This window comes from Lissotriton vulgaris, chromosome 3_1 (assembly GCF_964263255.1).
Source record: "Lissotriton vulgaris chromosome 3_1, aLisVul1.2, whole genome shotgun sequence".
In the NCBI taxonomy this organism is placed as follows: domain Eukaryota; kingdom Metazoa; phylum Chordata; class Amphibia; order Caudata; family Salamandridae; genus Lissotriton; species Lissotriton vulgaris.
The window spans coordinates 2,010,478,759-2,010,495,242 of record NC_141689.1 but is presented as its reverse complement, the minus strand read 5'-3'; the positions used below and the strand labels follow the sequence as shown (position 1 = coordinate 2,010,495,242).

The 16,484-nt window shown below is 43.3% G+C and overlaps 1 protein-coding gene across 2 annotated transcripts in view; it reads right to left on the bottom strand.

Moving 5' to 3' along the window:
• Positions 1-4,170: 4,170 nt before the first annotated feature.
• Positions 4,171-16,484, bottom strand: part of TRAPPC11 (trafficking protein particle complex subunit 11) — a 461,933-nt gene continuing 449,619 nt past the window's right edge. For both annotated transcript variants that reach the window (XM_086962470.1, XM_086962471.1), the window contains exons 29-30: positions 11,740-11,907; positions 4,171-4,362 (exon numbers count right to left, since the gene is read on the bottom strand). In XM_086962470.1, the coding sequence (XP_086818596.1) occupies positions 4,318-4,362; positions 11,740-11,907 (213 nt within the window). In that variant the 3' untranslated portion in view covers positions 4,171-4,317. The remainder of the gene's footprint in view (positions 4,363-11,739; positions 11,908-16,484) is intronic.

Genomic DNA, 16,484 nt, shown 5'->3' with positions numbered 1-16,484 from the left:
GCTGCAAAAAGGATGCTGCCTCTGAAGAGACATGGAACAGATTCCCAGGTAAATAGAACACCAATAGTTAAGGGACACTTCAGTGATCCAGCTAGTGGTGGAAGTCTTCAAAAACAGTTTCTAAGAGCAGACTAAATATTAAGAATGGTGACCAGGACCTCATTGGAAGATCAGCTATAACACAACCTAGTACAGTAATGATGACAAAACCAGCAAAAAGAGTTCTGAGCAAGCTCTGGTGTAAGACCAATTGCGTTGAGCCTCACAGCATACCGCAGTGTAAGGACAAATGTGTACCTCTGTGAAACCTCTGCTACTGGAGTGTTGTGCTTGAGACAGGGCCTCTTGGAACATGTCTGAAAGCTTTGGAATCCTGGCACGAAGCGTTTACTTTATTTCTCCAAACCTGAAAATTCTAGAAATCCTGTGGAGCTGAACAATTTGAAATTGACTAATACTTTCTCAGGCAGATATTTGTTGGAACGGAAAAATATTCACAGAAGAAGGATAATTACATACATGCTGCCTCAGCTGTTCTGAAAACGAGATAAGATTCACAAACAAAGTAATGTGAACTACAAGTTTCATGTTACCCAGACTCATCAGCAGTGCATTGCAGGCGCGCTTGTTATAGTGAGTCCAACTAACTATAACGTTGGAATTTCAATGGTTTTATGTCAGTAAAATTTCCAGCTAACTATAACTGGTGTGAAACCCATGGTTTTTTCAGTGAATTTAATAGGTTTTTTAAATGCTAATTCCCAACTATAACTGGTGTGAAACCTATGGTTTTTTCAGTGAATATATATATGTATGATATTTATTCATCAGAGCTTTCTAATGCTTAACATTATCCCTACTTTTGCTTACATTGGAGTGGGAATAATAAACCTGACCCCCTCCAGGGTCTTACACGTTCCATGCTTGTTTTCAAGTTGGGAGTAGATAATTTTCCCCCTCCAAATCAATTTTTTTTTATTCTATTCTTTTAAAAAATTTTATTTTAAAAAGTTAGATGAATGTCTTTTTTATTGTTTCCTTTTTATAAATATTAAATGTTTATTATAACTAATTTGAGTATTTTTATGTTTAAATATATGTTAAATATTTTTTATTTTTTGCAAACAATTGAAAGTACATATTTATTTTGAAAGTTATATATTTCAAAATATTTTTAATAAACAAGCATACTTCTCTTAAAATGTAACATTTTGAAAGTTATTATATTTTAAACCTAATATGGTGTGTTATAACGAAAATTAGATATACGTACCTTTTATCTGATGATATTGCGGTCTTCCATATGATTGCTGTCAATATTTTTGACTTCACAAAAATATATAAAGTCCATATTTGTGTCCTCAACATGTTTTTGCCAATATTTTTGTTGCCAATATTTCATCAGACAACCGTTAAAATAAAGTTGAGCAAAATAAAACATCACATTTAAATTTAATTTCTGAAGTTTAATAAAAGTTCACATTTGAAATAATTGTTACTTTTAAAGCTGCGGTTCATCTAAAAAATGTCTTTGGATGGTTGGATATTATGAGCATGCTAGCTTTCACAATGGAAATTAAATCATTCTTGGAATGATAAACAGTTAATGGAAAACCACTGCAGAAGTACAATCCTTCAGTGAAGATCTGGTTTCCGGTTTCTTGACCAAGATACTCACAATTGTAGTTATTAATATATCACTAACAAGCATTATAGGCAGTGGTATTTTCATACTTCGACAGCATCATCTAAAAGTAGTTGACATCCAACGACTTGTTCAAAATAGTATAAATGTGTCTAGTCCCTCATGAAACAGTGGGCAACCAAATCATGTCATTCACTGGAGACCTGACAATTTGCCTCTGGCACTTTGAAAAGCAGTCATTCTATATTTGATAAAAAAAAGTTTCTAAATGTCCAAACACTGTCTTATTGCTAGGTCTAGGGATTACATTAAAATAGTGGCATAATGGAAGTTTTTGAGCTAACAATTTTTCCTGTTTTTAGGTCTGGTGTTGGCCAAGAACTTTTAATTTTACTAAAATGTGTAAAATATACTTGCATTTAGGGACTTTCAGCCACCTTCCTTCTTCCATTGGTCTTTTATTGTGTTATTCACATTTTGCTTCCACCCACCACAGCATATAGCTTGGGACAGTAGGTCAACCTACTTAAGCCACTGGTTAACTTCACTTTGAATGAGTCCATTTTGCTCTCTCACAAGGAACACATTCACATACAAGCTAGTACCCGTCAGTGCTAGTGTTTTTGTTATTTTAACTTCATAATTAGTTTAGTGTTGTGTTTGTGGTTAAAGCCTGATGTGATAGCAGTTGGCTTCTGATGCACATTCGATTTTTATCAGATTCCATTTCCTCCAAATGCTATTGTAAATTACTTTTGGAGTGTGCTGCTTTTCTGACTGCTCATTAACATCATACAAGATTGTGTCTATTTTAAACTGTCCCGTATCACGTTATCTTTTTACTTTTTTTCTTTCTCTCCTTTCTTTCTTTTTTCTTTCTCATTCCTTCTATTTTCTTCTCTCATTCTTGCCTTCTTTCTTTTTCTTTGTTTTGTCTTGCCATCTTTCACTCTTGCATTCTTTCCTTCGATTTTTACCTTCTTTCCTTCTTTTTTCCTTCTTGCTTTCCTTTTCTTTCCCTCCTTTTTCTTTTCCTTCCTTTTTCTTGACTTCTTTATTTCTTGCCTGCCTTCTTTCTTTATCTTTTCCTCCTTTTTTCTTTCTTTCTCTTTCTTTTGAGACTTTTTTCTTTCTTGCCTTTTTTCTTTTTTGAGGCCAAAACAACCTTTTGTTTCTATCACATTATTTTTTTAGACTAATGAGGGCCTGGCATATTTCCAAACATATTTCCAATCAAAGGTTTGCAGAAACTATAGCAAAACAAGAATTGCTCGAAGGCTGATGGTCAATGACAGACCTATTGGCTTTGCCAATTCTGGTTTTGTAATAATGCTGCACCTTCCAAGCATATTCTACTTTTCAATATTTTTGGGAGTGATAGAAAAAACAATCATTGCTAAAGTGCTAATCACTCAGAGAAAACACATTCTCCAGCTTAGTATCAATTTCCGTCTCTCCCTAAAGGCATTTACTCTCAATACGATTTTCTTCTGCTTCAATTTCTATCTGGTTTTCGTTTAACAATGGGAAAGTAAACAGAGGACAAAAACCTTCATATTGAATCTAGTACGTTTTGTGTGATATCTGCGCAACTGGGAGATTCAGGAGCATATCCACCCTTGAGGCTGGTTCCAGGACCAGACAAAACTAAGCAGTCACCTACAGTGCCACCGGCATGGAGACTGAGAGTGGCGCCTACTAGTGCAAAATGGCCCAGTCGCCATATGAAGGATGGGGGTGGGGGGATGTCAATTCCCTTACAATGACAAAAAAAATCCATCATTGACAGGCCTCAAATGAAATAGGGGCATGGGCTGATCCAAAATGATACCCAAATGGAAGATTTAGGACGGGGAAGGCCGAATATCCTGTCATTGCACCAAAGCATGTTAATGGGAAGCACCAAAAAATATAACACAGTGGGCCCCACATGTTGAGCCACAATCTTTATAAGGTGTTTTCTAAATCTCGCAAGAGCAGGGAAAAAGGAACAGGGACAGGCCACCTCCCAAAAAATGGTTTCGAAATATTATACGCTATTGATATATATGTCTAAATAAAGAGAAGAAAATGATATATTTGCGACAACAAAAAGTATTGTGTTGACCCATTTAAGTTATAACTCTTAATTGAGCATTTTTTGGAGGAGGGTCGTTCTTTTTTTGCTGTGTTCTTCCCTGTCAAACTAAGTAGCCACTATGAATGCTGGGAATAGGCTTTGCTTCAAATGTGAGTCATTATGGCCAGTCTTATCCACAGATGGCTTCCTAGCGCGCAGCGGCATGAAGAAAGAACCATGTTGAAACGGCTGTAAGCTAAAGCACAGTCAAGATCAAGAATGAAACACGGGCAAGGAGGTCAGGCTGTTACATTTTGTAACTAGGTTTAGCTTAAATGCTTCTTGCATCTTTAAACATGTGACTTCTTTCAGTAGGATACCCTCTTCACTCAGAAACACCAAGAGTCGACATTCTATAGTCATTATTAACCTACGATCGAACTCACAGGAATTTTAATAAATAAACTGGTTGAGATACATTTTTATTTACTCATTAGAAAATAGTTTTACGTTGACAATTCATAATTTCCAAAAGTTAGTCTCTACAACTTATATCTTTGTGGTTGGTTCAACATTACTAGGGAGATTGTAGTCGATTATTACAAAACATATACTAGGCTGCTTCAATCGATGCGTCATCTGCTTGCCGACCTTGTGGCTACATGGAAAAGAAAAAACACAGCGATTACTCGTTAGTTTAATGAAGATTGTAGAAAACATCTATAAACTGTTGAACTTTCATACATGGAAGGTACACGTTTACCAGGCATGGGCATGCATTATTGCCAAAATAATCGTTTTCCTTTCCGGACATGGAACCTGCGAGCTGCACTGGGCTTTTGGAGGAGGAAATAAAACGGACACTGGAAAGTGCGCGTCTATAAAACATGAACATATGTGATTTAGATAACAGTCAGGGGTTCAGGCTCACCCCGATAAAGGTTACAGAGAATTTCCTCAGAAGGCCAAGCAAGTATCGCCAACTTTGTGATGGTTCACCAGGATTCACTGGCTGCGGTGATACTTTGTTGGAACTACTTTTTAACTCCAATGAGTTTTTAGTGAACGTAAATGAGCATTTACTCCCACATCTGCCGCTTGTCACCGCCACGTATTTCTATAGCACGGACCTCATCTCAGGGGTAGCAGAACGCTTTATAAATAACCAAAACAGAAACCAGCATACCAAACGCCTATGGCAGCAATGAGGCATTATTCACAGAAATATCTCAAGTAGAGTATTAGCGTGGCTCTTCTGATACTGAACTATACGATACATACCATTTATAGAGGTAAAAAGCTGTGTGTGAATGAATAATCGTAATCATCTGGCAGTCTTCTATTCAGACTGAATGTGTTTAGTGGACAACAATAACATTAGACCACTAAGAAGTGGGCCTGGCAGTTATGAGGCAGGGACAAGATACCCACATTTTTGAGTGTGAGAAATAGTTTTCTTCCATAGTGGTAGAACAATTCATACCGGAGCACCATGTGATTATCTTTTATAAAAATTCTAGCACTTGTCATCGGGCCTTATTTATAAAGTCTGGTAGAGGTTTAATATGTTCTATGGAGAGAAAAACAAGAGGTTGCACCAGAGCATTGTTTTAGATTAAAGTTGCATCAGAGCATTCTTTTAAATCAAAGAGTTGCTCCAAATACGTCCTAGGATGCCTCATCTAGGGCAAGCGCCGACAGATCTCCCCAGGCCCATATTCCATTTCTCCTGCGCAGGAGCAAGCAGCTTAGATTTAGACGAGCGGGGTGTTTAATACATTGCCAAGTGTTGGGATGGAAAAGTCCTCTTGATGGTAACAGACATGCACCTCTGCCCTGAGTGCCCAAATGTCCTGCTGGCTGGATTCTTAATGCTAATCATAAGTGGTGGAAGGCAACTGCCTTCCCCATGAGTTAATAAAGTATACAAAAAGTAATGGATGGGAAGCTTGAATTCACCTCAGCCACTGGTAATTACTCAGGGTCGCAACAGTCCTATGTTGCTTTTAATACGGTTCAGGGAGAACCTGGCCTGGCAGTTCAGGGTGGACTGTTCCCCTCTGCGCTGGATATAGGTGTGCCTGGGAGGGTAAGATAGAGGGATTGGCAGTGGTGTGCGTGCACGTACGGGGTGTATTTTACTTACGAGGAGTAAGGTACATGAAGGTTATAGTATTGTGCAGCATGGCATGGTATGGTGAATGTGTGTGCTGGGTGTATGTGTGCATGCAAGTGGCACAATACAGAAAGGCTACAGTACTATGCGGCACAAGTGAAAGGGACTGTGTGTGCCGAATATGTGTGTGCCTAGGCAGGCACAATACATGGAGTTAACAGTGCTAGACAGTGTGTGTGCTATGTACATGCACAGAGTGCAAGAGTGACTGTAATGGTACATTGCTTGGAGGAGCTTGGGTTCCATTTTAGGAGACCCAGGCCTGCCTGGTGAAGACATGAGGAGGTACAGGAATGCCCCCAGACAGGTTTGTGTATTGCTGCATCCCTGTGAGCCACGTGGTACACTCTAGAAATGGGAGAGAGATGTTCCCCCTGAACACTTCAAAGGGTGCTCTTTGATTCAGTGAGAGAAGATGGGAAGGGGTCTGAACATATCTCATGAAGGAGAAGGGGCTGATAAGTGAATCATAAAGAGTAGGGCTGGGAGCCCAAGATTAACCTTTTGATGCACATACCACTATAGCTGACCTCCAGGTGTGAACTCTAGTCACTTTCATGGCCTGTGGTGTGGGACTATCAGCTTTGGAGTCTCTCATGCTGTAATAGGGGGCTTTTCAAGAGGAAGAGTTGAGTCGAGGAGGATGTACTTCAAAAGAAGCAATACCCTAACATAAATCTTCAAAGACACAGACCCTAAATCACATTTGATGTCTGGAAATAGACTATAAGGGGAGTTGAGACCCCAAAAAGTGTCATGTGCCATGTGGCTAAATGGGCTCTGTAAGGAGAAGCACTGCAAGACTTCTTCCTGTGATCAGGACTGGGGGCAATATCTGCTAGTCTCCCTGCTAGGTGAGGGGACATCGCCCAGGGAAACCAAATCCACCTGCCCTGGATCCTGGAACACTAGTGCCTGCCTGTTTGCCATGACGAGTGAGCCCTATGAGGAAGATCAGAGCGTTGGAGGAAGCAAGGTCCAGTAGGGTGCTCTGTCGAATGTATTATTAATGAACGGCTGGTGCACCGATCAGTCATTGCTTTTCAGCGACCCCCATATGTCAGGAGAGCGCTGCCATGAAGATAGCCTTGGAAAAGATTGCCTTGCAGTAAAGGTTGAAGCCAGTGTGGCACCGCTGCAGTAACCAGAAGGGACTGCCTTGGAAAAGACTGCCTTGTGGAGACGGGTGGAATCCTGCACGACAACGATGCGGCAACCCCGTGTGCCAGGAGGAACTGACACGGTAAAGTCTGCCATGTGGTAAAGGCAGACGCCTTGCCTGGCAGCTGGGGTGCAATCCTGCATGCCAGGAGGAGCTGCCAGTAGTACTTGGGCTGTGTTAGTCAGGCAGGAGCCCATAAACTGTGAGCAGTGGTAATTCTTAGGTCACCGGGAGCAATAAGGACTGTGACTGACTAGACCATGTAGAACGAGTAATGACAGCATGGGAGCATCGCCACCCCAGCTCGGGAACGAGGACAGGAGCATTGGCGTCATGCCCTGCCCACACCTGTCCCCTTTGTGAGTGTGGAAACTTACGCCTCAGGACGAGTGCAGGAAAACCTCCAATCAATGCCAGAGCACCCCCGCGAGGCAGAGAGACAACTCACCTGATAGGGATCGGAGCTGCTGTAAGCGCCTGCAGAAAAAGGCCCACCCCAGGACTCTGCCCACTTCCCTCCTACCAGAGCAGGTAAGACTTGATTACGGATACTGGCCCTAGGGAGGACTTGCTGCTGAAAGTGTTCCAGCGCTAAGAAACTTTTACCATAACTTAAATAGTCAGAGTGCACTCTTTAGATATGGACGGCTAGTTGAATATTTCCTTGATGTGGCCAACAGTGAATGGGGAATAATGCTTTTCACACAGTGAGGAAAGAGTGAGATACAGAATTGCAATTGAAACACTAGAGCCCCAACGTAATGGGGAAAAGAAAGTGTTATTGTTTCTGAATGTCATATTCTTCCTTTGAATGAGCAGAATTACAAACAAAATACTTCTTTTTTATAAAGTGAGTATTTGGCCGAACTTTGATTTATTGCTGCTGTTGCGAGCTCTTTGAGATGTAAGAGCCTGCGTCTACCCCCTTGAGGGGGCCTTGGACTGCTAGTCCACATCTACCAATTGAGTGAAGAAGGGGTACTTGGCCCAGTTACTCAGTTAGATAGTAGGGACTGGACAACAGAAGTAACAGGCCTCACCCCCTGTGTGCTCTGTGGCCCTCGGAAAGGGGTTCTGACACTGAGGCTACATGACCAGCCAACTCTAGTGCTCCCAAATTACCATTTATGGAGACAAGAACCGTACGTTTTAGGAATCAGTACAACTCAAGTTTCTAGAGCTTAAATTTCAGCTGCAATATGGAGAAACCTAAAGGTTAGTTAATGTCTTCTAAATTACGTATAACATTTATATTTTTCTTGGTCCAGTCCTCCCAGAAAAGAAAGTGATACTCATCTTAAGATTTTGTAGTGCCAAGGTGACGTGGTTAGTTTTTAGATCTGGCTTCATAGTGCAGTTGTCACTAGACTCTGTGATCAACCTCAAAAAGAGTCTTCAGGAGTACTACAAAGAGAGGCCTTATCTCTGTTGGTGGACAAGAGTACACCTTTGGAGTGGCAGATGTTGTGTGGTCCCACTGACAAAAAGGTGATTCCTCTTCACGCAGCTGTCATTACTTTAGCTACCTGCATGAGCCAACAACAGTACGGCTACCTAGGAGAAGGCTTACCAACACGCAGAACGTATCAAGCTTAAACGGGATGGAGCTTCAACCTTTGGGTGCAGGCACATGGCACTAAAGTATCTTCATTAAGTAGATAATTTACAAGGTTTGTTTTTCTCTAGCAGCAGCACAGATCTCCTCTTTTCATCATTCTTTAACCTTCAGGGTACAGTTGATTTCTTGAGAGCACTACTTACAGTGATAGACAAAGGTTTCTTGTGGTGACCTAATCTAACAAACCGTTGCGATTGCAGATATGCACTACGATAATCCTAAATGAGTGTTCTTGGGACAGATAGTATTTTGCTTTGTAAACTGTAATTTGGAATACACTTGTTATATTATGACTTCATGCCTGATGGTTGTCTAGTAGGAAAGCTTAAGCTCAGTACAGTAGGCCTGAGTCAGTTATGGCGACAGGTCAATGATAATACCTATAGGCCTGATTGTTGCGCAGGGAAAATTTATGCCAGCTGCAATAGGTCTAGTATGATTATTATAAAACGTTATGACAAGGGCAGTGTGCCTGGCTCATGTATTGTGAACAACATTTACAGACCTCTAATAGTGAATTGTTATCACACTATTTTACAGGTCTTAGACAAGATTTTGATTATATGTAAACTCAAAGATTATCACAGTAGGCAAGTGTTTTGGTCACCCCCTCTGACAAATGCTGGGGGTAAAGGATTCGAATTGTCATGACTCTTGTTAGGCCCTACTGAGAGGAGCTGAATACTTTATGGCAACTATAATTCTTTACATATTTTTAATGTTATTACTGTATGCATGATGGTTGCACACATGTGCACACTTCAGTAGGCCTGTGTTGGTTATGGTGTCAAGCCAATGGTAAATGTTATAGGCCTTATTGGTTTACTGTGAGAAGTCATGTTAGGTCCCATAGTAGTTTATAACGGAAAGTTATGACAAAACAATTAGACCTGACTTTTTTAGCATGAACCTCATGTGCCAAATGTAATAGGATTTTAGGGATTTTAGGGATGGATTGATATTAGACTGTGCAAATGAAGCAGGTATTTTTTAACACCAAATTTTGTAGATTAACATTGTATACAAGGGTTTTGGTGACCCTCCCGAAAAGATCATAGGGATAGAAGGCCTGCACTATGGTAATCCTTAATAAGGTCTATTAACAGGGATTTTATATTGCTTTGTAGGGAAGCATTTTTATGTTGGTTAACCCCTCTGAACTAGAACGTCCCTGTAACCTTTGTTTTTTCCAGTGAATTTCTAAGGTTTGTTAAAATTCTATTTCCTAACTATAACGTCCCTGTAACCTTTGGTTTTTCTTTAAGTGAATTTCAGGTTTTTTTAACTACTAGACGTGTTTGCAGAGTGGTGGAGAAAGGGGGCGGGGCCAGCGACCAGCTCTCAGCAATCCCGCTGTGTGGCACTTACTGGAGATAACAGTAGGGGTTGTTGGCCTCCAAGTACCCTTACCAGCCAAAGGGACTTCATCCCCTAACAAGTTGTGCACCAGGAGGCTCCTTTGGAGAGTGGTTGAGCAAGGGGCGGCGCCTCCGACGAATTCTCCCAGGTGAGACTTTTTAATAATAAACAAAGAATTACTAGGGAAAGGGGGCTACGTGGCCCCCCTCCCTAGGGCGATTTTGGCCCAGAGACCCCCATCCCCCAGGGCTTGGCCATTTACAAAATACAGAAGGGGGCTGAATGGCTACCCTCCATGGGCAAATTGTGGCCCGGGGACCCCATCCCCCTTATCACGGCCATTGCTACCTGGGTGGTCCCAGGGCACCCAGTCTGCACTGGTGAGATGGGAGCATCAAGGCCCCCCGCAGTTCCTGCCGGCTCTCCGCCTCCTGCGGGAGCCGGCATTGCTTTCAGACACAGGGAACTGCTAAACATGAAGCTCCCTGTGTCTGAAAGCAATTTGTCTGTTTCCCTGCTCGCTTGACAGAGACCAGGGAAAAAAATCTAATGCTCCACTTCCAGCAAGCAAGAGCATTTTGCTTCTCTCGCTTGCTGGAAGCGGAGTGTTTGCTGTGACTTGGTGGGAGCGGTAAAGCTCCTGCCAAGCCACAGCAAACAGCTACGTCCCGGGACATAGCAGGAGCCGGCCCTGGGGGTTGGCGGTCCCCAGGGCCATCTATAGCTGTATGAGTGGGGGGGGAGGGGTACACAGCTCCCTTACTTTGTTGTAGTAGGGACTGCCCCAGGGAGGTGGTGGCCCCTGGGGCCAAGAACAACCCGGGAAGGGGGCCACGCCACCACTCTACCATTTAAAAAATGTATTTGGCACCACTGATGTGGTAGTCCTCGGGGCCCGGGGGAGGGGGGTCCGTGAGGCCAGCCATTACACATCAAACAGCCAGGGAGGTGGGGGTCCTTGGTGCTGCGCAGAGGGAGGGGGCGTAAGACCCCTCACATTATTTTGAACAATAGCCACGGGAGGTGGCGGTCTCCAGGGCAGGTCGGAGTGTCCTTGAGACCCCCCTATTACTTATCAATAAGCACTAAGGAGGTGGCGGTTCCTGAGGCACAGGGGTCTGCGAAACCCCCGATTTGTTTATAACTATTACAGCTGCATGCCCCAAGACCTGGATCTGGTTTTTAAAAACTGATAAAACTGTGTGTATCCTACAGATTTAGTCAATATAAATGACAAATTTGTGGTGTAAGGATCGCCAGTTGGATCAAATTTTCCCAAATTTTCTTGGGGCACCAAACTTCCCAGCCTGAAATGCCCACCTCCGTAGAAACACAAATGGCTCTCCTCCCCATTCTGCTGCACTTCAGCTGGCTAGCTTCACAGCAAGCTTGGGTCCTTATGATAAGCACTGGTTCACCATCATGCATTTTTTGTGAGCTCCATTTTAAACCACACAGTCCACAGTAAGCAATGCTGTGAAAAAACAAAAGGGTGTAAGGTTGAAAGTGCATTTCCATAAATATGGCATAGGAGAAGTTGATGCCTTGACACCTGCAAACAGCTTTCTTGACCAGATTATTTTTTCTCCAAAAAAAACGAGGGAACTGTACACATTTACAACATGGAACACTAGTTTGAGTAAACGATTCATAACGCCTAAATATAGTACCCAATTATTCCTTTAGAACAAGGTTCAGTAATTCTAAAATGGAAGTCTACCTTAACAAATATGTGTGTTGGAATGAACCGACGAAGGAGCTGATTGGTGAAGCTGGGGAACCGCTGCATTGTGATGTTGAGAGATGGTAGCTGTTGATATCCGGCCATCAGAGGGTAGAAATTGTACAACATTTGCTGCTCCGTGTCCGGAAGTATTCTCAATCGCATCTGATTGCAAATCAATTAAATAAACATGACATATTTAGGAAAGGAATTCTCATAACAATAGAGCATAGAGTCCTAGTCTACATTTAGGTTACCACTATTTAAAACATTTCGCTGACAAACTCAATGCTTAACATATGTTTGGATACCACAGTACATGCACCCATCGCCTGATGTGTCTGCTTATTAGCTGAAACGAGAATCAGGCACTACCAAAGCCAATAGGTCTCTCTAGTAAAAGACCGAGCTATTGACTTGGCCAATGCTTGATTATGATATGTATTATGGCAAAAAGGCTGTCCGTTCGCAATGACACATGCACACGCTGGCAGAAAGGGGTATTTTTAATTTACAGTTGAAATATGGCTGATGGTCACTTAAGAGCAGTACATTAAAAATATAAAAAGAATGCGCATAGCCAGGTGGCACTTTGCAGCTGGCAGACACCATGTAAAATAACTATAAAAAAACAGAAAATGCAGGGAGTGGGACAGGGAAGCAAGGGATGAGTGTGGGTAGGAGAGGACAGTAAATTAAGACTGCGTGGAGGGCCCTCAGCAAAGACATTTCGAATGCACGAGCCAAGAAAGGGTGAGGGGGAAAGAGGGCAATGAGGCAGGGATGATAGAAGGAATAACAAGTATTGGCATAGCCAATAGGTCTCGCCTTTGGGACCTAGTAAGTAAGAACAAAACGGAAGGTTTAAGACTTCACGTTTACATTTACTTCGTATTTAGGATGCAGTAAATGTAAACGTGAAGTATTATACTTCATTTTTTTGTTTTACTTACAAGGTGCCAAAGGCAAGACCTATTGGCAATGTTGGTAACTGCAGTGGCATGAGATAGACAACCTCCTACATTTTATTTGGAGATATTCTGGTTCTTCTTGAGCAATATTCTATCCTGCTTTATTAAAGTAGTTTCTGGGATGGCTAAGAAATGGACAAGGTTCCCATGTTATCTTATCTTCTGACCTACCTGCCACTGTACACATGCAGAGTATCTACAAGAACCCCCTCTGTGGTGTAAAGGTTGAAAAATCCCAAAGTAATAAAGCAATTAGTTTAAAACTGAGAAAAAAAGAAGGGAGTTTAGATAAAATCTAAAGGGCAAAACACAGAGGTTCATGGTCAGCCTGATAGTGTGGGTAACGGCTAGTGTAACATTTTAGGAAGACGGTCAGGTTTAGAGGATGGAAGTTAGGCTCAGTGTTCCAGTATTCAGGATGGGCGTTACTCAGAGTGGGTGTTCGTGCAGCCAAGGCAGAGCTGTGCGCACACCACCCACAGGAAGCCCCATCCACCGCACCCAGGAGATTATGAAGTGCGGCTGGATGAAGCGCCTGCGCAGTGACAGCGTAGGCGTGCTGAATGACAAGGCATAAATTAAGGGCTGTGCGCCAGCTCTGCAGTTATTTTTGGTCTTCTTCCCGCAGTCCCGCATACAGCGCTGATGAACGGGCGCCATTATGGTGCTGCTGGAATACGCCCCCACTGACCCCTCTGGCTCTGTGTCACTGCCAAGATGGATGTTGCCGAGCGCGCACAGCTGCATGACACACCTGAAGCCACCAAACACTCCCTACGCGTGCACTAATGCTCCTAGGCATTTCCTCACAGATATGAAGCGCTATATTAATGCAACTACAATACAGCAGGAGATGCACGCAACTGGTCCTATGAGCAGCCTCCCTGTTGCATTGCAATGATTAATCTCACTTAATGAGACCGCGACGTATCAATATGTTTTCTGTTTAAGTAAACAAGGTTGGGGAAGCAATGCTTTGCGAACGTGATTCCCTCGATAACATCTCTTCGTTGTGGTGTCTCGCCACACTGTGCACGAGACCGCCTCTTCTTTCAGAATAGCACACAAAGACATAAGCATGCTCTCTAGCCCGAAAGTATACTTTGTGGCTACAATATTTCCACTCTCATACACTTTGCAGAGTTTGATCCTCGTACAGCTCTTCAGGCCACCTCAAACAAGCACGGGCGCCATCGGCTGAAAGTAAAAAAACAAGTTTGAGGAGGAGCCAGAAGGGGGAGGGGAGAGAGGAGGGGGCCTGCGCCTGTTTCCCTTGCGGGAGAGAGAAGGAACCATCTGTTAATTACAAACAGATGGTTTGGAAGTTCGCTCCCGCAAAGGAATCGCTAAACATGTACGCGTACCATTCAAAGCAATGCAATGCGTGCACGTTTTTGCCAGCAAAACAGAATCGATTTCTAAAGGTTTTTTCCTATGAAACGCAAAAGGGGGTAGGAACCAAGGAAAGACACACCCCCAATGGAATGCTAAAAAGGAAAGAAAGACGGAGTCCCCTGAAGCCGGCAGTAGAAGGATACAACTAATCTGAACACTATAAGCCCAAAATGCAACTGGGCCGGACAAACACAAGAATATGGTAGAAAACCATGGAATAAAGAGCAGAGACCTATGACAGACTAGCCATCCAAACACGAGAAAGAGGCTGACCCAAAGCCCGATCTAAGTAGAAGTAATGTATTACATCTAAAAGAACGTTTCTAAAGGTTAATGCAGACAATTATACGGATGCCTTGTATGACTAACTGGTCAGCTAGCTCACCATACTATTAGCATTAAAGGAAAAAGAAAACCCGAAACTCATCTCTACCTTACGATAATGTCTATGTTTAAGGTTTCTAAGAACTTAAATATATTGCTCCGTATCACAGAGACACCACAGTTTGCTTTCTATGCATCTGAGCCTTTTAACAAAATTGTTTATAAAATTCACAAACAATTACTATTAGAATTATCATGAAAGACCAAGATAGAAAACAGTGTGACAACACTGAGGCAGAGACGCAAACCACCACTTTGGAAGCAGATAAACACAAATGAGACAGTGGGAGACATTACTCACCTGATGATAACATTTTTGGTGAATATTCTACTCCCTAAAGCTAAAAGAGCGGCAGTATGTGGCAGGGTCCTTCATATACACTGATGTCACTGGAAGTGAGGATATCGAACAAGTTACTTACCTTCGCTAACAATATATCTGTAAGAAACATTAGTTAGTTAGATTCCTTACCTCAGAATATCCCCAGGCATCAGACTGGACCCAATAAGTTTTCGTCAACAGTACCCCTGCGCGCCGGTAGGCGTCGTCTGCAGCTCCGCGTCCGTCGTCGTGATCGTCAGAAGGACGTCGTCTGAGTACTAAGGTGCCGCCCTTGAGCGCGGACATCAGTTCTGTACATAGCTTTCCGCACCATGAACGCAGAGCCATGCAAGAAACCGACACTGGTGCCATGGAACTAGGGCCCTCAAACGGAGATATCTTAACCCTAGATATCGGTTCGCAGAACGGGGAGGATGAGTGGGGCGGTAAGGAATATAACTAACTAATATTTCTTACAGATATATCCTTACCGAAAGTAAGTAATTTGTTCATCTGAAAGAAAGACGTTAGTTAGATTCTTTACCCTAGAATAGATGCCCCAGCAATACTAACCCCGGTGGTGTGTCTGCGAACCAAGATCACACCAGGAAGTCCTGGAGAACGGAACGGCCAAAAAAGCCATCTCTCCGGACCGGACTGTCCAGGCAGTAGTGCTTGGCAAACGTGTGCAGCCAAACCCACGTAGCTGCCTGATAAATGTCCTGCAAAGGGACTCCCCGGCCCAGGGCAGCAGTAGCCGCCGTGACGAGAGTGGAATGGGCTCGCAGCCCCACAGGAAGCTCCTTTTTAGCTGAGGAATAACAGACCTTGATGCACAAAACGATCCATCGAGACATGGTCCGCTTGTGCACCACCCAGCCCTTCTTATCGCCCACGTAGCCAACAAAGAGTTGGCCGTCCACCCGGAACTGTTGTGTGCGGTTGAGGTAAAAGGAGAGCGTACGTTTTGGGTCCAGACGGTGGAGCCTCTCTTCCTCTTTCGAGGGATGCGGAGGCGGAAAGAAGGTGGGCAAGGTGATGGACTGGCCGATGTGAAAGGCAGTAACAACCTTGGGCAGAAAAGAAGGACGAGTCCTCAGAACAACCTTGTCCGGACGGACTGAGAGGAAAGGAGGCTTAGATGAAAGAGCCCCGAGCTCACTCACTCTTCTGGCAGAGGTGATGGCAACCAGGAAAGCAGTTTCGAGAGTCAGAGGACGAAGAGGGCAATTATGAAGTGGCTCAAAAGGAGTGCACATCAGATAAGTAAGAATTAGGTTCAAGTCCCACTGAGGCATCATGAAAGAAACAGGAGGGAACATGTGCATGATGACTTTCAAGAACCTATTTACAACAGGCGACTTGAAAAGAGAAAGCTCATCAGGAAGACTCAAGAAGGCTGAAATGGCCGAGAGATAGCCTTTGATAGTGCCCAGTGCAGGGCCCTGCTGAGCAAGAGAAAGAAAAAGAAGAAAGAGGAGAACCTCTGAAAGAGGGGCAGAGAGTGGATCCACAGCCTTTGCTGTGCACCATGCCACAAATTTGTTCCACCTGCAGGCGTATACCGTTTTTGTAGAGGGACGCCTGGCAGCCAGAATGACATCACAGACTTCAGGAGGCAAGTCAAATAGCCTCAACTGTCGCCGCTCAATCTCTACGCATGTAGATGG